The sequence below is a fragment of the Benincasa hispida genome, chromosome 7, assembly GCF_027475165.1.
Source record: "Benincasa hispida cultivar pf3 chromosome 7, pf3_genome.v1.1, whole genome shotgun sequence".
NCBI lineage: Eukaryota > Viridiplantae > Streptophyta > Magnoliopsida > Cucurbitales > Cucurbitaceae > Benincasa > Benincasa hispida.
The window spans coordinates 40,326,334-40,346,566 of record NC_143484.1 but is presented as its reverse complement, the minus strand read 5'-3'; the positions used below and the strand labels follow the sequence as shown (position 1 = coordinate 40,346,566).

The following is a 20,233-nucleotide window of genomic DNA, read 5'->3' as shown; positions in this document are numbered from 1 at the left end:
TTTGATAAAACATTAAGTCTTCAATTCATGATATTGCTCTCATTTTTGCAATTAAGGAAGCAAAATTATACTTTGTTTTAAAATTAGATTCAAAATATCTCATTACAAGTGAATATATATTGAAAGATAAATTTAAATTAAGTAAACAATTTATGTTATTTTTCTATTATATAAATTATATTCATATAATTAAGAAAAGAAAAGACCTTTTTAGCATGCAGAGTTAATCTCTTTATTAAGATTAGTTCTACGTGGATCATAAGAGTTTTTTTTTTCTCAATTTGTTTTACATCTAGAAAGAATTTAGAGGTTTGAGCTAGTGAAAATTCTTCTCGTAACCATTCTCCGTTGATTGTTCATCTTACTCAATTTTTTTCCTATAGATTCCTTTGCACATTATAATATGTTAGTACCTTGCATTAAAAATCTAATATATACATCATTCCAATTCTACGGTTCAATAGTCAATTGCAACGATCTTTCCAATCAAAATATACTAACTCCATCATAATAATTTTCTAAGTTTAAAAGATTATTGATCATATTAAAAGTGTAAAGGGGTATTTGGACCCCGAACTTCAAGTAGATGGAGCGGACTAATGTTTGGGGGCTATAATAACCTACAATAATTGATGTTTCAAACAATTATAACCTACAATTAACTATAGTATTATTATTTCAAATCCCACTTTGCCAGCCATTACTATTTGTTAAATTGTTTACTATTTACTACTCCAAATGCATATTAAAATAATCTACACTCGAAACATAGGCTATTATAATTTATAGGGTTATAATAATCACTAACTATTAAAACCAACCGAGCATCCGAACACCACTTAAGATATTGTGACAATTCCAGTAGTTCAAGGGTAATTAAGTAATTTTGTTCCATTACAATACATCTGTAAATAGACATATAAGACAACTTTGAAATTTAAAAAAGAAAATTACCAAAAGGGGATCTAAAACTCAATAATTGGGATAAGAGAGGGAGAACTACAAGATAGAGAGAGAAAGAAAGAAAGAATTTTTATTTGGGAATTTGGGATTGTTTTGAGTTGGAGTATTAGACAGGCAAACCACCCCCCACTTTTTTGTGCAGCTGGTTTTTGGGTATTATTATTTTTTTTTTAAAAAAAAAAAATAAAATTTAAATTTAAAAAGAAAAAAAAAAAAAAAAAAAAAAAAAAAAAGTGCCCCTTTGCCTTAGCTCATCTTAGGTTAGGTATATAGCTGTATTCACAAGCAATCACATGCACTTTCACCCCATCCATCTTCTTCCCCTTTTTAAATATTTCTCTTTTTTCCCTCTTTGGATCTCTCATGTCTTTCACATCTCTCTATTCCCATTTTCTCTTTTATTTTTTTATCACATTCCCCTCCTCTCTCCTCCTTTCTCTCTCATTAAAACAACTTACATTTTTCTTCTAGCTTGGTGTTCGACTCCACCTAAGTGTTTCTAGATCTCGGTTGTAGGTTTGAATCTCCAATAACTAACGTATTTCTAAATATTGAATATTCGTTTTATTAAGGCGATAAAGGATAGAGTGAAAATTTGAACTTTTGTACTTCACACATGTTATGAGTATAATAACAGTCGAGTTATACCTACAATGTTGATATAATGAATTAAGAGATATTTCTACAAAGTATAAATAAAATATAATTTTTTTTATTGATATTTACATTTTCTTTTTAGAAAAAAGAGAGAAATATTATATTGGATGTAGTAGGATATAGAGTATTTGACCTAGCACTTTTTTTAAGAGAAAAAGTAGAAATGTTGAGACTACTAAACTAAACTTTTGTATATACATACATATATAGATATACATACATACATAGATACGCTAATTAAGCTAAATGTAGTTGATTGTTAACATGTTAACACTTAAATAGGTTGTAAGTTAAATATATCTATATATATATATTAATGGGTTTGCCATACTATATAGTTTCATGTCTTGTCAAAAATTAATAAGACATAGTAGTTTTTATGTTGGTTTGACAACTAACATCGTACATTAATATATTCATTTTTTTTCTTCTTAATCATTATGCATATTGATTCTAAAAAAAATATTTAAGTGCATTTTAAATTGTGCTTATTTTTGTGTATCTTACTGAATTGTCTAGATATAAGTTATCATGTGGTAAATTTTTTCTTTTCTTTTTTTTATAAAAATATATTTTTAATATTTTTCCTTTAAAATTGAAGGGATGCATGGAGATGCATACCTTGGGTTCCACTCAAGTATCTTGATTTTAGTTATTTAAGAAAACAAGTTTAGTTTTTTTTTTTCTTAAAAAAACAGTATTAAATCGATTTTTTTAGTTCAACCATGGATGGAGTTATAGATTTGAGCATTTGATCATTTAATCAAAACTATAACGTCTTAACCAATTAAACTATGTCCAAGTACTCGATCTTTTTCAATTTAACAATACGAAGATAAAGAATTGAATATCTGAAATTTTACTACAAGTATATAATATATTTATTCATATTTAAATTTTATTCTAGACTTTCAATTTCATATGAAAATAATTTATTTTGGTCTCAATTTTTATTTTAAAAATTAGTCATGGTCATTTAATTCTTGTGTTGCATTTAATATATCTTAGATCATATTCATTCTAAAAACTAGATACATGTGATTCTCAAACTACAAGTCCACATGCCATCTTTTGTAAAAACTTTTTTTGTTAAATGTATTTGTAGAAATGATATGACTAAAATAGCTTTTTGGGGGAGAAAAAAAAAAAAAGATTGCAATGTAATATTGGGGATTCAAACAAATGAATAGGCATACAAGTTTAGGGCTCTAAACAAGTAATTAATGAGATACACTCCAATGGCTAGAAAATATTTTAATGCAAGATTCTTTACCCATTAAAGTCAATTATTTGGTCAATCATATGATCATAGATTCATAATTCATAGCATGATTATCTCATATAGATGTTGATAGGAATAAGGTTAATTAAAATACCATTTTATTTTTTATATTTTAGATTTCCATTCATTTTAGTGTATATATTTTTAATTGTCTAATTTTAATATTTGTAATTTTTTAATAAATCTTAAACTTAGTTTATACTTTCAATCAATCTTAACGGCAGTCCTCTAAAGATTATCTTTAACGAATAGATTTAAAGATCACACTAATTTGTATGCAAGAAAAGATTAATATATTTATAAAAATTATAATTAAAGGGATTGTTAATAGAGATTAATTTTGTGTTTAAATAAACACCAAAAATAAATTAAAGTATGTATTATTTTAAAGTTTATTAAAAGCAAATAGACTAATTTTACATTTAAATTACAACATTTTATCCTCCATTAAAAGCTAGAGCCTTTTAATATATCTTCTGAAAAAAAAATGATCTCAACTTCTTTAGAAGAAAATATTCATTACAAAAATATTAAACATTCTCTGTTTTGTGGTTTTATAATAATGTAAATGACTTATAAGCTTGGTGAAAATTTTCGATCCAAATGGTCTCGAAATTTCATTTAGGAGAAATTTTATTTTCGAGAAAATTTCATTTTTTTAAGAATTAACTACGTTTACTCTGTTTATTTTTATTATTTTTTTAATGATCTTGATTACGCACAATTATATAGTTTTACATGTCAATATATAATTTCATATACTCGTCATTTTCGACGAAGGATAAAAAAATTTCAATGTGTTACTATTTTTTTTTTAAATGTTCAGCTATATTTTGAATCCAAAACTTTCATTTCCAAAGGAATTGAATTTGAAAAAGAAATCACAAGGAAAATACATATATTTATTTTTAATGTCATTCGAATTTTTCTATCAATTTTTCACATCATTTCACTTCAAAATTGAATTGATGTAAATTTTATTTCTTTTATCATATAAAACTTTCATTTTCATATAATTTCACCTCAAAATATTCTTAAAATTTATATATATATTTTAATTATTTTTCATTTATTTTTTAAAATTTTGTTCACATATCAACATTTACACAGACACGTAAAATATACATCTAAATGTTGTCTTACATTAGAGAAATGGTGATTAAATGGTCCATTATAATTTAATTAAACTATTATTAAAGTTTCATTAATTAATTATAACAATTTCTATCAATATTCATAAAGTTTCTTGAAATTTCCATCAACATTGATATTTCAATCAATATTTCCACAAAATCAGGATCTCGATATTTCAAACCTTGATTATAGTTTATAAGTGCCACTTATAATTAAAAAAAAAAAAAAACAGTTTTTCAATCAAAATAAACATAATCATAATACACAATTATAGTTTAATCTTCTTCTTCTTCATTTCTTTTTAAGCCTATAGTCTTATCTTTTATGGATTATTTTAAAGTAATTTTTTAGATACTATATTTTGAACTAATTTAACCTTTTAAATTCCGAGTATCACATTTTTACATTATGTTATTGTTGAATGTTGACTAAAATGTCAAAGGTTTTTTTTTTCTTTTTCTTTTTAGAGATATGTCAAAGGTCATTTTAGCAGACATATCCATATAAATATTAATGTCATTCCATATTTCTTAGATTCGTGTAAATATTTCTTATATATATATATATATATATATTCTTTTTCCTTTCTTTCTTTTCTTTTTTCTTTTCTTTTTTCTTTTTTTTTTTTTTTTAATTTCTTAAAGTAAGTTATAAAAACGTTTTATACGTTAAGTAAACATCTCGAACTTTTTTTCAATAAATTATAAACATAAACATTTTCCTTTTACAATTTGATGTCTTGTCAACGAATTTAGAATAGTCAAAATGGATGGATTTAATAATTTGAAGATAAGGTTTTAATAAATAAATAAATCAAATCAAAGTTGTATTTTAAAACTTAAAGTATTTAGAATTAGTCTTAAAAAATGTATTTAGATTTATAATTTAAATGTCATTTTTTTAGTTCAACAACGTGTAAGAAGAAGATTTAAATCTCTAACTTCTTGGTTGAAAGTATATATTTTACATTAATTTCTATTTTAGGTAATAAGAACTACTCAGGTTGTGTTCTGTAATATATTCATATTATTTTTTTTACAAAATATATTGTTGTAAAAAAATTAAATAATATTATTAAAATTAGGATATTGGTTGAATATCAATATTATTTTAATATATAGTTTTTTAGAAATGTTTTAATACATAGTTAAATATAAAATATTATTCAACCAATTTATTAAGGAGTTGTTTGTTTTTGTGGAAATCCAAGATTTCCATGGAGTGGACATCCAAATTATTGCATTTATTTTGCGGTAATGTATGATGCTCAGGCATCTTGAGATCTTCGGACATCCAAACAGAGGGCATTTTGAGAGTTTTGAATGCTCCCATGAGTTTTATATATTCCTTTAAGGGTATCCTTTAGTTATTGTTTTTAGTCCTTTTTTTCATATATATATATATAAATATCACTTCTCTTTATTTTTCATTATATAATTAAAATAAATACCATGGATTACATTGTAGCTAGTTTTAAGAAATACATCATTCAAACCAAAAATTAAATTAATATTTTTATTAAAAAATCTTAAATTGATATATATTAATTTGTTGAGAAAATAAAACAAAAAAAAATAATTTTAAATTAATAAAAACAAATATATTATATTAATTTGAATAAGATTAAATTAATTATAAATTAATAAATGGTCATAAAGGCATATTTGGAACATTATGTAAATTTAAGATATTTAGTAGAAATCCTGGAAAACAAACATAATTATAAGTATTTTCAGATATCTTCAAAAATATTTCCACAAAACAAACATAGTTATTTAAGGATATCGAGCATCTGTAATTTCAAACATCTATGATTTCGGACATTTAAAGATTTCAATTATCTACATTCCCAAAAACAAACCGCCGTTAAAAGTTTTTTCCGTAACTTTTTCATAATTATTATCATCTATGTATTTTTATTATTTATTATTTATATATTTTAATGTTAACAAAAATGAAATGTGTTTTAAGATATGAAATCAATATTTATTGTTGTTATTTATCTTTTTCATGGTAACTATTTTCAATTTTTCAAATGGAAAATTAAAACAAGACTATAAAAAAAATTCAAAATGTTCACAAATTTAAAACACATAATTCAAAAACTATTTTTAGAAAAACAGAACCTACCAAAAAAAGTTCAATGGTATTTTGTGGTCTATAAACCATAAACCCACAACCATTAAAGTTCAATAGTAGCTGTAGTCTATAAAGATTGAGTTAAACCTCAACACTTTTGAGTTGCATTATTAAAGGGCTCTAATCAACTCAAACTTAAAAAAAAATTGTCCCACAAAGAAGATAAAGATTGAAATATAGACATGATGCTACCCCTCTGTCTAGAAAAATAATAATAATAATTAAATTCCCAATTTTGTCTCTATATTTTGAAGTTTGTTTAATTTAATATTTATACTTTCAGTTGTCTAATTATAGTCACGCTACTTTTTATAAATCCTAAATTTAGTCTCTACTTCTAGTTAATTGTTAGTTTTTTTATATAAAAAAAATTATTTATAACACTTTTTCTACAAATTTTAAAAACATATTCACCATTTTATTTTCTTGCATGAAAATTGTAATTATTATTTAATCAATTTCGATAAAAATTAATTTTGAGAGACTAAATTTAAGATATATTAATATTACAAGGACTAAAATTGAACAAATTTAAAAGTATGATTACCAAAATGATATTGTAACCAGAAAAAGAGAAGTTAAAATCCCAGTTTAGTCCCTACAAGATTGTTCAATTTTAGTATTTATACTTTCGGTTGTCCAATTATAGTCACAATACTTTTAATAAATCTTAAATTTAGTCTCCACATATAATTTATTCTTGATTTTTTTAAGAAAAAATTTTGTCATTAGGATTTTTACTATAACTTTTGAAAATACATTCATATTTTTTAATTCCTTGCATGAAAATTATTGTTATTATTTAACAAATTTCGGTAAAAATTAATTTTGAAAGACTAAATTTTAAAATTTATTAAAAATTAACTAAAGTGAGACATTTGAAAACGTAAAAGCTAAAATCGAACAAATGTTAAAATACAAAGACCAAAATGGTATTTTAATTCAAACAACAATAATAATAATAATAATAAATAAAAAAAAATAGTAGAGAATATATTCCAAATTGTATGGAAACCCGACCCGTAAAACCGGGTCCATGAGAGTGAATGTGGGGCCCAAAAGGGACACGTGGAGATAAACGAAGGGCCTATCCGTTAAAATAACAATTGGCGTATAGTAAAGCGCGCTTTATCTATCCACCTGTCTGGACGAGACGTGTCCCACACGGATAATGCAAATTTCCTATTTTTTCTTTTATTATTATTTTTTTCTTTTTTTCAACCCTTTTAATTTAATTTTATTTTATTTGAAAAGAGAAAAAAAATAAAAAAAAATAAAAAACTAATGGGATATCCGCAAACCACTTTGGTCCACTCGTTTATCCATACTCTTACGCATCTCTCTTTACCACATAGATTTCAAATTTTCTCAAATTATCTCTCTTTTTATTTCTTTATTTTTTCTAATTGTCCCCTAAATTACAATTACAATCATAATTATTATTTTGAAATTAGGTCCACCAAATTCTCCACTTAACCTTGAATATGACTAGACAATTCACATCCATTAATCAATCTTGTTTTCATGCATAATCATTTTATTTACCCATTTCTCATTTTTTTAATATATAGTATCTTAAAACTTGATTGATATAACAAACAAAATGATCAAATCTATATACCATGAAAAAATTGAATAAAAACATTTTGAGTTAGATGATGAATATAACAAACTATCAAACAACTATTTCTCTAATCGATTATCGATTCGAGTCATTCTTATTATTTTTTTTTAAAAAAAGTAAAATTTTGATTTTGATTAAAAAAAAATTAGATACTAACTTAATTATTTTGTTGATGGTATTTGAGGGAAGAAAAAAAAGAGAGGAAAGAGAGAACCACTATTTTTTCTTTGTTGGTTTATTTTAATTATTAATTTTTTTTAAGGAGGTTGCGTATGGGGAAAAAAAAAGTGCCACGTGTCAAAAGGTAAGTTAGAAGAAGTGGGAGTTATTACGTTAAGAACCAGTCTCTCGATATTTACACGGAAAAAAGAAAAGAGAAAAAAAAGAAAAGAAAAAAGGGTTTTGGTGGGTTTAACCCGATATAGCCGGTTACCACGATGGCTGTCCACTGGATGTGCCGGTTTTGTGGTCAAACATTTTAGGATATATGTCTGTAAGAGGTTTTAGCCACTGTTTATGTTCTTGGTTTTTTTCTTTTCTTCACAAAACAGGGGTTTTTCTCCTCTCCAATTCCTTTTTTATTTACCCATTCAAAATTATTTCTCATTTTCTTCTTTCAATTTCTTTCTATTGGGATTTGTGTTCTTAATAATTTCATGGATCTCTTTTCTTTTCCCTCCACTGGATTCTGGATCTTCCCTTTCAATTTTCTGTAATTTTCTTACATTCTTCTTCTTCTTCTCATAATTTGAAATCTCAGCTAGAATTTGGATCTTGGGTTTGATTGAATCATTAAGATCCTTCTTCTACAGGTGAGTTTTTTTTTTTTTTTTTTTTTTTTTTTTGCTCAGAGATTTTCGGAATTTGGATTTTGTTTTTTGGGTCGTGTTCTTCGGGTTGTTTTGTTCTCGGAAAATATGGGAATCTGTCTGGATTCTGCTTTGTTTTCGATGGGTTTTTTGTTGTCTGTGACATTTCTATCGGAATTATGAACAATTTGGTCTTCAGAAGTTGTCTGAAGTTCGAAAGTTATGATGTCGGGTTTAAGATCGGATCCAGTTGAATTGTTTGAAATCGGTTTGGTTTCGGTTGATCCGATGCTCTCTGTTTGGTTTATATGTTTCTTGAAGCAAGCAACTTATGAATTGGGGGTTTTTGATTTGGTGGTTTTGGAAATGGGTTTTGATTCTCAATTCTGAATTTTGCCTATTCCGAGTGGAATTAGAGGTTTTTCATTTCTCTAATCAAGATTTTTTTCCCTGTCACAACCATCGACAAGTGTTTGTGACATTGAAATTTTGAATGTTCTTTGATTTCTAAATCTGGGGGTTTTTCCTTTTTTCTTGCTGACATTGTGAAATTTGGTAAATCTTCCTTTGTTTAGATGGGGTTTAACAGGGGAAAAAGATAAGATCATTGCTTTGACATTGTTGTTGTAAAGCTAATTGTAGCAGCCTTTTCGTCGTATTCGTATTTGTGTATGATGGTATAGAGTTTCAAATTTGAACGATTTTGGTCTGTTGTTTTGATGATTGGCAGTGAAACTGGCGAATCTCTCTGTGTTTGATGAGTTTTTACTACAATGAATGCCTAAGACATGGTGATGAAGAAGAGATTGGACAATGGATTCAATGGCTTTTCGGACTGGACCGTGCCGAGAGGTCCGAGATCTCTTAGAGTGAGTAAAATTGAATCTTCAGATCTCTCTCTATATATCTCTCTGATTTGTTGAACTGCTACTCAAGTTTTGTCCTCCTTGATTCTAGAAGAAGGTTCATGGAAAGAAAGATTTCGAGGATGGCCAGATCTGCGCGATTGAATTGCTGGCTTCTTTAGCAGGGAAGCTTCTGCAGGATGGCGAAAGTATGGCATATAGTAATACGTCGGATGGAGACCACTCGGTGATTGGCACAAATGTCGTCAAGGAAGAACGGTCGAACAAAGAGAAAGCTTTTAAGGTGGAATGTTGTGATGCTGGTAGCAGTCAAAGTTGTGATCTTGATTTAGAGAAGACTGATCAGAAACAAAATCTGAAGAAACTCCAATATGTAGATAATAATACTGTTTTGGATTGTACTTCAGTAATCGTAAATTCTAACAGCTTGGACGAGGCCTGTGGTGATGTTAAGCCTGTGATTCGTAAGACGGAGTTCGAAGATTATCACACGAAACCAGAGGAAGGCTCCCCTGATTTTCTAGAATCAACGGATACTGGTATGAACATTGTTAATGAAGAACATGAGGCCAAAGGATTTGGAATTGGATTTCAAAATATGGCTCATTCACACAATTTTAAGGATTTGAAGAAGTCCTATGGAAAATCACCAACTATGGCCAATTCAAGCTTCAAAACTAAATTACCTTTGTCGACCGATGCCATTCGTAGTTCATTTTCCAGATATAGGAATTACTTTAAGTTAGCAAGTAGAGACGATGATGAAAAATTTAGGTCCAATAAATCTAGCATTCACTCAAACTCGTATAGACCTCCATCACGAATTGCAGGTCGACGAATAAGGAAGTTATTGAATTCCAAACACTGGAAAGCAGCTCCAAAGCTGAAGGACTGTGAGATTACTAGATCTGGTGAGATTTTTTTTTTTTTGTTGTTGTTGTTTCTACCAATTTTGAGGTGTATGTGTGAAATAGTTTGACCACATTTTCAAGTTTGTCTTAATTCGCTCAATTTGAAATGTGATGTCCGTATTTGTATCTTTCAATTCACTTTCACAACAGAATCTATAGATGAAGAAGCACGAAACCCTTTTCGCAAGAGGAAACTGTATTTTAACAGTGAGAGGTACCAGGGTGATAGTCTTTACAAAAGGAGGAGATTTTCCGACCGAAGCTCCATGGTGAACTCTGATGGAGGAATGAGCAGTGAAAGTGTAACCAATTCTCCCGAAAAGAGCATCCACAACGATAAGTCCGGCTTAGCTGCAATATTGCATGAAGGTCCTTAGCTAACTGGTTACTTGAATTTAGAGTCCTTTATGACTTGTAAAACCAACATTTTTGTTCTCCAGTAATCTCATAAACTTCCTGTGTGTCAACATCATCAGGTCAAGAAGCATCCTTCCTCTCCAAAGATACTCATGGTATGAAAGTTTCTATGCATTTCAACATCTTTCTTTTGTCCATCTTGCAAATTTGGTAACATACAGCTGGTTTCTCATCGCCTGCTCGATTGTTCGACAGTAGTAAAATTTAGCATTAGATCATTCAAGGTGCCAGAGTTATTCATCGATGTCCCTGAAAATGCAACCGTTGGTTCACTAAAGGTAAAATGAAGTGCAATTCACCTTATTATTATTTTTTAACTTATAAACACAATGTAAAAACTTACTGTTGATGAAAGTGACAAGAAACCATCAATTTGTACTTCCTCAAGTGAATGAAGAATGTTGGTACTAAAGCAGTTTTTATGCTGTGTAACTTTCTACAGAAGATAGTACTTGAGGCAGTAACTGCTATTCTCAAGGATGGATTACACGTTGGGGTTCTTGTTCATGGGAAGAAGGTTCGAGATGATAACAGGACCCTATTGCAGACAGGACTTACTTGTAAAGATAATTTGGATACCGTTGGTTTCACGCTGGAGCCAAATCTTGTGCATAATACTACACCGGCTTTGTGTCCTGAGGATCCTCCTCAGATGTTAGCATGTGACACAACTGAACTTCTACCCAGGTATTACCATTACATTTTGTTTCATTCTATCACGAGATTTCGGAGGTCTTGGAAACTTTTATAATTGTTTTCTAGTGATTTCCTATACTTGGATTGCTAGCTTCGGTCTGATAGCATATGTGCTGTGTCAATTTCTTTACAGCTCTCCTGTAAATCCTGTTTCGAGCTCGGGAATACTAGATGTCACCTTACCTAATACTACATTGACCAACTCCCAAGATGAAAGTAAACATGAACTGACTACTACCAGCATTGACAAGTTACCTGATAATTCTTTACAAGATTGCAAAGCTTTGATTCCTGTTCCAGAAATGAATATGGAAGCATTAGCTGTAGTTCCCTTGAATCCAAAATCTAAACGTTCAGAAGTTGTACAGCGTCGAACCAGGAGACCCTTCTCTGTTTCAGAAGTAGAAGCACTGGTTCAGGCCGTTGAGGAGCTTGGAACTGGAAGGTTTGCCAATGCTCCCTAACAACATAATCAACCTCACCACAAAGCAGGAGTTTAAACCAATCTAAACTGTGTTACCTTTTTGCAGGTGGCGGGATGTTAAGTTCCGTGCATTTGAGAATGCAGATCACCGAACTTATGTGGATTTGAAGGTTGTTTTCTGTCTCAACATGTGTTAGGGTGATCGATGACTACTCGACATAAAATTTTAAACTGATGAGGGATGTGTTGCAGGATAAATGGAAAACCTTGGTTCACACGGCAAGAATATCGCCTCAGCAGCGAAGGGGAGAGCCTGTTCCACAAGAACTTCTGGACCGGGTGCTGGCTGCGCATGCTTATTGGTCACAACATCAGGCAAAGCAACACGGTGGCAAGCATCTTCAAGCTGGAGTTGTGAAGGCTATTGAGGGCTCCAGCAGTTAGGCATGTCGTCTAAAGGAAATTTCCCACATAAAATGTAAAAAGGAATACTAGGTATATTTGACACTTTGCTGTAATCAATCAAGGAAGACAAATTGTAAGCATGATTTTAATTTCTTGTATTCTCACACTTCGATTCATTGTTTATTTCCCATTTGGGAACCGTTGTCATTTGTAAATATGATTCTTGTAATAATGAGATTCTAACAGAATTCTTTCTGTGTTTAGACATTCAGTGTATTCAGTTTTGTTGTACTCTATCAATATCATGAAACTCAACTGTAAATCTTTGTTGGGTAATATTTTGACCCTAAGGCCTTTTATTATTTTTTTTCATGATTTACTCTAAATTTAAATATGAATGGATTTAGATATTAAGTTTCTTTTAATGCAATCTCAATGTCTAATTTAACAAAGCTAAATTTTAAGACCAAAATTAACTTGCTCAATTAGTGAAGTACGAGGTTGAAAAAGGAAACATTCACCTAAAAATAAATAAATACATGGCTGTTGAAATGGCAGGTAATCTGCAAAGGACATGTATTAATTATCAACATTATATTTGAAACATGTCAGATCACGGAGTAGTGAGTAGTATACATCAATTAAACATGAATTATCAAGGATACAGCTGCCATCAGCAAACTTAAACGTAACTAAATTGAGTACCGTAATTGGTATCTGCGAAGCCAGTCCTCGCCCTTCTCATAATAATCCATCCTACTGAAAGTCTGTGTTGTGAATTGTGAAGCAGCAGCATAGACAGAGGCCCCTCGCCATGCATCGAGAATTGGATCCAGCGCTCTGACCACCCTAATAGGTGATCCACATGGCCTAATCATCCGAATTCCAGCTTCTAGACGTTCCCTTATGCCGGGAAAAAGACAACTCCCTCCTGTAATGAGTATTGAATTGGTTAATCTTTCTGCAATATCGTCACTGTAAGATGGCAACCTCCGTAATGAGACGCCAGTCATTTCATCTAATCCTGTCTGGTCAACTCCAATCCAGTTGGGATGAAATAGAATTTCAGGGCATCGAAACCTTTCAACCCCCATTACTATCTGGAAGTCTTCTTTGGTAAGTGGACGAAATTTGGGCATTTCAGTCGGTTGAACATCTGACTTAGGAACAAAAGTGGGGTCTATGTCCTAATAACAGTAGTATGCATTAGACTTAATATCTCACTTACTCATGATCAAGATATTGAAATTCAGTAATAGGTAAAGCAGACTTAGTAAGTGGGGACTGACCTGGAGCCTAGAGGATAAACGAACCAATTCAGCTTCATCCTCATCGGGGCCTTCATCGTCATCGTCATTGTTATCTTTGCTCATCAGTTTATAAAGCTGCCAATCTTCATCTCTTGCACCAAAGGTGTCCTCACCCTTCCCACGATCAAAGGCTGCTGTCGTTAAAAGCCGCATCCTCTCCCTCTGGGCAGCATTCAGTCTCTCACCACGTCCTACTCCTCCAGACAAATTATTCCCATTTGCATGGCCTCCATTAGTCTTGAGTCGTTTTCGCTGCTCCACTTTTTCAGAAAGCTCCTTGTATTTGACACGCAGTTCCTCTAAATAAAGTTCAGGATTCTCCCTACAAAACAAGAAATAGAAAGGGGAAGTTCATAGAAACAAATCCAGTATAATGGCACCGTAGTGAAACATTCAACTGAACAATGGTAACTTCCAGCACAGCAGTATTAATAATTTGCTTCCCCTGGAGACTAAAATTGTGAAGGCTGGAAGACATTAGTACGTACATTCTCCTTTCTTCATCTAGCTGGTTTCTCCTTTCTCGTTCTAACTCTACTTCATAACGTTTTTGCTTTGCTCGCTGCCGTCCTTCAGATGTGGTTTTGAGAAACAATTGCCTTCTTTTCTCCTTGATCTGCCAAGTAACATGATCATATTTAGACAATGTATGACAGCGGTAAACAATAAAAATAAACAAATATATAAAACATTCATGTCTTTATCATGCATATACAACTTTCTTTTACCTGCTCAGGTGAAAGCACATCATCAGGGACATTGATAAGATGAAACTTTTCATTTGTAGCATCTGTATGATCCTCAGATTCCGGCTCATCCTTCGGTTCACCCTTTGCTTTCCGCAAAGATTGTGTTGCTTTGGTGAGAGCAGACTCAATTTCCTGCTTAGAGATGTACCCAGTTTCTGACAAGAAAGATGGAATATCATCCTCTGCCACTTGCACAAGCTGATGCAAAAGAAACTCTAAACCACGGACTTCATTTTCTAGTTCATTGATCCTTGAAGATCTTTTTGCTTCAGCCATTTCTCTCAATCGTTGACCTTGTTTCTCCTTAATTGCAGCCTTTCTTGCGATCTCTTCTTCTGAAGGAGGCTCCTCAGTAGGTGGTGGAATCCATGGGAGCTGCCAACACCTAGTTTTCCCTTCTGCTTCCTTGGTCCCTTTCTGTTCATAGATATAGGAGTCAAACTGAATGATGGGACAGATACAACACAATGACGGTGATTAAAATAGTATTAAAGCCAAGAAGACTACCTGAAACAATTGAGCTTCTGATGCGTAATCTGAAGCTATATAGCAATGCTCCATCTTCAGATCTTCAACCTTCTCCCATGTGAATCGGGCCCTGTTGCATCAACTAAAAAGATGAAAAAAAATTTCATCTTTTTTGCCAACTTTACACCCACTAAATATGTTAAATGAATTCTACTTACATATGATGAGGATATTTGAGTGAAAGAAGTTGCTTTAGAGAATCAGTCACATGATATCCACCAATATTGGTTCTGCAGCATCCTTTATAAACGGGCTCCCCATCAATGAACTGATAATAAAATCATTGATAAAATAATCTTAAGACTCTACATTAAAATCGAGTGTCCTAGATGCAGTTCACAATAGTCAATTATAAAATCTATGCATGAATAGCACAACAAGAAACATCAAAGTTGACAGAGTTTAAACACTCAACCTCAAATCAACAAAATATAAATATGCACAAATTGAAGAATTGAAAAATTAATAGACAAAAAATAATATTAACACAAACTAAAAATAAGATCAACAGCAATACACAGTTGCATCATAAGCAAAAAGTTCATATTGACTAAAAATGATATCAATACCAACTCAAGCATTTATAAAGTCAGAAAGATCAACAGCTTGATGCATCACAAGCAAGAAAGCTCATACACACAGTGGCAACAAACATAGAAGTAAGAAAACCAACTTCTACCAGGTACTTGACCCTTATTGAATTGGAACCAACAACTTCACTCTAATAATAGGAGAAAGGAAAACAATGGTGTGGGTGTGTGTGTGTGAGGAAAAAATAACAATGTATTCGTGAGCTCTATGAACTAGTAAGAGAATGAAAGAATAAAGCAAACCGGAATAACATGGCTTGCAGTAAATCCTGGGCATATAGCAAGGCCATCTTTATCACATATCCCAAGTTGTTGGTTGTACATATAGCTGAATGCCGCATCAACACCGAATGCTGTAGTAAAGTTAGAGGGAAAGGTAAAAACATATAGCAAGGAAGTAGAGCCAAATATTATAAGTAAAAATAATTGTAGTTTATGTCTAGTGAGACTAGTCAGACATAATAATACATTAAGTTTTAACCTGTAGTCCAGCAGAAGAGGACAGCAACAGTAAAGAGCTTGAAAACATAACGTCGGAAAGATTATGGTTCTCAGTCATTAGAGAGCATAGTAAATTCAACAACAAGGACTATACCTATCGAAGGAACTCCGTAGGTCTCGAATAAAAGCTCTGCCATTTTACTACGAGATTGAACTGGATTGCATACACATTCTGTTATCAGGACAGGGTGATTGATCTGTTCTGCCCTCAAAGGAACATAAATCAAATTAAGAACTTCATCGGGATAAAAAATCAGGGACAAGTAAAGACTAGCATTATTTGAAATTGTAAGGAAAATAGTTCTTCAAATTTGGGGAAAAAAACAAAGAAAAACATTCATTGGAGTTAAACTAGTAACGAACAAGAATAATGAATATTGAATTAAATACTAATACTGCCTACCTGTTTCACCAAGTTCAAGTTGTATTCTATACTACTATCATTAATGTCTAAACTATCTGCAATTTTAAATCCAAGTAAAGATTATGAATCAAAACACTCATTTCACCACATATGACCTCTGAAGCTGCAATAAGGATCCCCAATTGTTGTTGGTAATTGCAAAAAAAAATGACAAAATTTCCATAAAGAAATTTAAAAAAATGCACTCAAAGAGATGAGCTATGCTAAAATATACCAAACTCCAAATCTCTTCCCACAAAGCAAGTCTTATCTAGACCCAAGGTTCTTTCCTATTCTTTTCCAACCAAATATTCCAAAGAGCACAAAACCAATGTTCCCGAACAAACAGCCTTTATCCTGATGAGGTAGACCGAAACTGAAGATATGCCAAAGGTCTACCAAAATAGGAGGATTATGAGAGAAATTAAAGGGGTGGGGGTACAGGAGTCCACAATCAGACTGGAAAAATAAGGTAAGCATTACCAACAAGAAGTGGAGAAAGAAAGCAATGAGGAACGACAGAACAAGGAACCAGAAGGAGGTTGAAACTTAATGTTTGGACAATTACCTCCGGCCCATTTGCTCCTAGCCGATCAAATCCAAAGTCAAGAACCTAAAAGATGCAAGGAAATATTAAAAAGCTACAACTTTATATTCTCCAGGTTCATATAAGAACACACTAGTATGCACCGACACCTATATTCATTGCCCTAATATTTATGCATTACATTTGTTGCCCACATATGATTATCTCCGAGTTCAAATAAAATTAACAAGTTCAGACAACGCGTTTAGTTCACACACGTAGGTCGTAATTAAAAGTGGCGATTGCAAAAAAAGTAATCCAACTTACGTATTCCATAATCTCAAACTGATAAACAACGTTGCCATCAAAGGCAGAGCGAGGACCTGAACGTGTGCAATCAAAGTATTTCATCAAAGACAGATCATGATCTCCAACTATAGTAACCGTTTCACCTAAATTACAATAAGAAGAAAAACCGATTACACTTCAATAAAGAACAATATATTTTCCGCAGAAGTGGAAGTGGGGTAAGAATGAAACACTAACATCTCCAAACTAAGCCCCAATTGTAAACATCCACCAAACATTCCTTCTTCATTTTACTTTGGAAGTGTAAATTCTTCAAAAGTAGGCATACCAGTGGCTTTGTGGCGAGGTCTCTGGACAATGTTACGGAAAATAACGCGAGGGTCGGACTCTCCTGCCCATCTGAAAGAATCAAACAGAACACGGTTTATAAGAATGTAAACACAAAAAATAAAGTTCGTGCTGCTTATTCTAAGAGTTGAAGCCATAAAAATGGAGATACCCGATGCGAAAAGCAGAGGCGCCGTTGTCGATAACGATGGGAGTGGTAGAAGGAAAGTGATTGAAATCAGATTGTCTCTGAATTTCCGATACGAATGGCATGTCTACGAGTCCAAAAGCTGAAACAGAAGACAATTGGGAGTGGAAGAAGCTCTGTTCTTCTTTGCCCTAGCGTGCAGCGAGGTGGAGAAGAAGGACAAAAAAACGTCGCTGAAGGATCTTTCGACTGGCGTGGTTAAGATGGAAGGAAAACCCGGCGGTTTAGTTGAACCGGTATGTGATTTCAGATTTCTAAAGAAACACTCGGCATTTGAATATCTTCTGGTCGAACTTCGAAGTATATATTTTTGGAAAATTATTTTAAATGAAATATTTACAAATAATGGGAAATATTTTTTAAAAAGATTCTAGTCTATCGCGACTTATGTAATGAAATTTTACTATATTTATCAATATTTTAGTTTATTTTACTACATTTGAAAACAACCTTATATTTTAATTGGTTGAGTTATCATTAAAAGTTTAAAATGTTAGGGAACGTTTGGAGCAATGAGTTGGTTATTATAGTCCTAGATTATTATAGTTGAGTTATAATAGTTTGTGTTTGAGGTGTAGATTATTTTAGTTTAGGTTAGAATAGTATGTGTTTGATATGTAAACTATTTTAGTTTATAAAGGAAATAGTAAACACTATAGTAAATAATAAAAAAAATGATGAATGTAAAATAGTAAAAATTGTAACAAATAGTAAATGAGAGTTTTGAAATAGTGTTGATTGTGGCTAATTAGGGAATTCAAAATAGTATTTACAGAAGTGGTTATTATCATCTTAGGTAGTCTTTGCCCCAAACACCCCCTTAATGTCGACAAAATGTCATAATCTTATTTTATCAAAATGTTAATAAAATATCAATGTCGATGGATCTTTAAAAATATTAAAAACAAAATATTCAATAAAAATATTTAAATTAGTAGATAAACATTTTATGATTTGTAAACAAGATAGCAGTTTATTATTCATATGGTATATATATTAGTGACATTTTATGGTATAATTTATTACGTGGATTTTTTACGATATAATATAAATGTCGATTCACTTCTGCTTTTGATATCAACCCATAAATATGTAAAAAAAAAATCGATGGAAATATCCAAATGTGAACAAAAATTTTATGTTATGGTAAGAGATTTTCTTACATTGATCATGGAATTGACGATATTATATAGAGTTAGTTGATAGTTTCAATAGTTAATAGTAATAATATAAAAAAAGTACTCACTTCAAGCATAGCTTAGTAGACACTAATTACTATTTTTTTTAAAGATATTATAATTAAAGTGTGGGGTGGGAGAATCGAATCTCGAACCACGAAATTGATAATATAAACAATATGCCAGTTGAGCAATGCTCTTATTGGCAACACTAATTACTATCTTTGTTATGGACAAAAAACGGCATTAATATCTCATGTTAATGAGAATTGATTCCAAAATTTGTCTCTATAATGTCATGATACCATTTGCATTGAAAAAAGTCTTATATATGTGAGAAAATTATGTATTGACGATGTTAAAATGAATTCTAACGAAGTCTCTAAATTAATTCATCTATGGTGTGTAGGGTTGATCTTAATTGATACAATAAGGGCGTGTTTGAGACAAAAATTATCCTAAGACGATAATAACCATTCTTGTTATAGTAAATACTATTTTGTATTCCCTATTAGTTACGGTCAACACTATTTTAAAATCCCCATTTGGTACAATATTTACTATTTGGTACAATTTTTCCTATTTTACATTCATCATTTTTTTTATTCTTTGCTACAGTGTTTACTCTTTTATTCTCAAACTGAAATAGTTTACACCTCAAATACATATTATAATAACTCAAACTAAAATAATCTATATCCAAATACAAACTATTATAACTAAATTATAATAACCTAGGATTATAATAATCAATTCCTTACCTCGAACACCCCCTAAATAGTTTGGATCTTTAATGGACACTCCTTCAAAGTTTAGAATTATTAATTAAAGTTTTCCTATAACTAAATTAAAAGTTGTAAAATTTAGGCTAAAATACACACAAAAGATCCCATGGACTTTGTCATTTGTCTAAAATCATTTTTTAAAAAAAAATATTGAAATATTACCCTTAAAATTTTATTAACATTTCCTTTTAAAAAAAATATATTTTATCAACACATTTTAAAATTATTCGTAAGGTGGGAATCAACTAGAATTTTAGATGAAAATTTAGATCTTCAATAATGTAGCATTGACTTGAGATAAAAAATAGAATCGGAATATCACCACATTTGTTTCAAGTCTCAATTTTCATTCAAAATTCTAATAGGACTTTTACTTTATTGACAATTTGAAACAATTGGTGAAAAATCAATATAATGTTGCAATTTTTAAAAGAATAAAAAATAACCTAATAAACAATTGACAATGTTTTGAGGTTTTTTTTGTCAAAAAAA

General features: G+C 30.8%; 2 protein-coding genes across 8 annotated transcripts; one reads left to right on the top strand and one right to left on the bottom strand.

The window, feature by feature from the left end:
• The first annotated feature begins 8,304 nt into the window (after positions 1–8,304).
• Positions 8,305–12,592, top strand: LOC120080608 (telomere repeat-binding protein 4-like). 4 transcript variants are annotated; one of them, XM_090315513.1, is made up of 10 exons: positions 8,305–8,611; positions 9,339–9,477; positions 9,569–10,385; positions 10,536–10,754; positions 10,862–10,897; positions 11,001–11,080; positions 11,245–11,489; positions 11,632–11,943; positions 12,029–12,092; positions 12,175–12,592. In XM_090315513.1, exons 2-10 carry the CDS (start codon positions 9,397–9,399, stop codon positions 12,364–12,366), a joined length of 2,046 nt encoding a protein of 681 aa, XP_090171639.1. In that variant the 5' UTR covers positions 8,305–8,611; positions 9,339–9,396; the 3' UTR covers positions 12,367–12,592. The 4 variants fall into 4 exon arrangements, with proteins under 4 accessions (XP_090171639.1, XP_038891263.1, XP_038891264.1 ...); XM_039035335.2 differs by having other exon boundaries at positions 10,998–11,080; XM_039035336.2 differs by having other exon boundaries at positions 8,309–8,611; positions 9,566–10,385.
• Positions 12,593–12,871: 279 nt separating this feature from the next.
• ARP5 (actin-related protein 5) lies at positions 12,872–18,004 on the bottom strand. Of its 4 annotated transcripts, none has more exons than XM_039035329.2 (12): positions 17,743–18,004; positions 17,572–17,642; positions 17,262–17,386; positions 16,977–17,021; positions 16,100–16,202; positions 15,748–15,857; positions 15,073–15,182; positions 14,894–14,984; positions 14,366–14,803; positions 14,126–14,253; positions 13,617–13,959; positions 12,872–13,514 (listed from the first exon to the last, which is right to left on the bottom strand). In XM_039035329.2, exons 1-12 carry the CDS (start codon positions 17,841–17,843, stop codon positions 13,020–13,022), a joined length of 2,160 nt encoding a protein of 719 aa, XP_038891257.1. In that variant the 5' UTR covers positions 17,844–18,004; the 3' UTR covers positions 12,872–13,019. The 4 variants fall into 4 exon arrangements, with proteins under 4 accessions (XP_038891257.1, XP_038891259.1, XP_090171638.1 ...); XM_039035331.2 differs by having other exon boundaries at positions 17,262–17,317; positions 17,743–17,968; XM_090315512.1 differs by having other exon boundaries at positions 17,481–17,642; positions 17,743–17,953.
• Between the last annotated feature and the right edge of the window lie 2,229 nt (positions 18,005–20,233).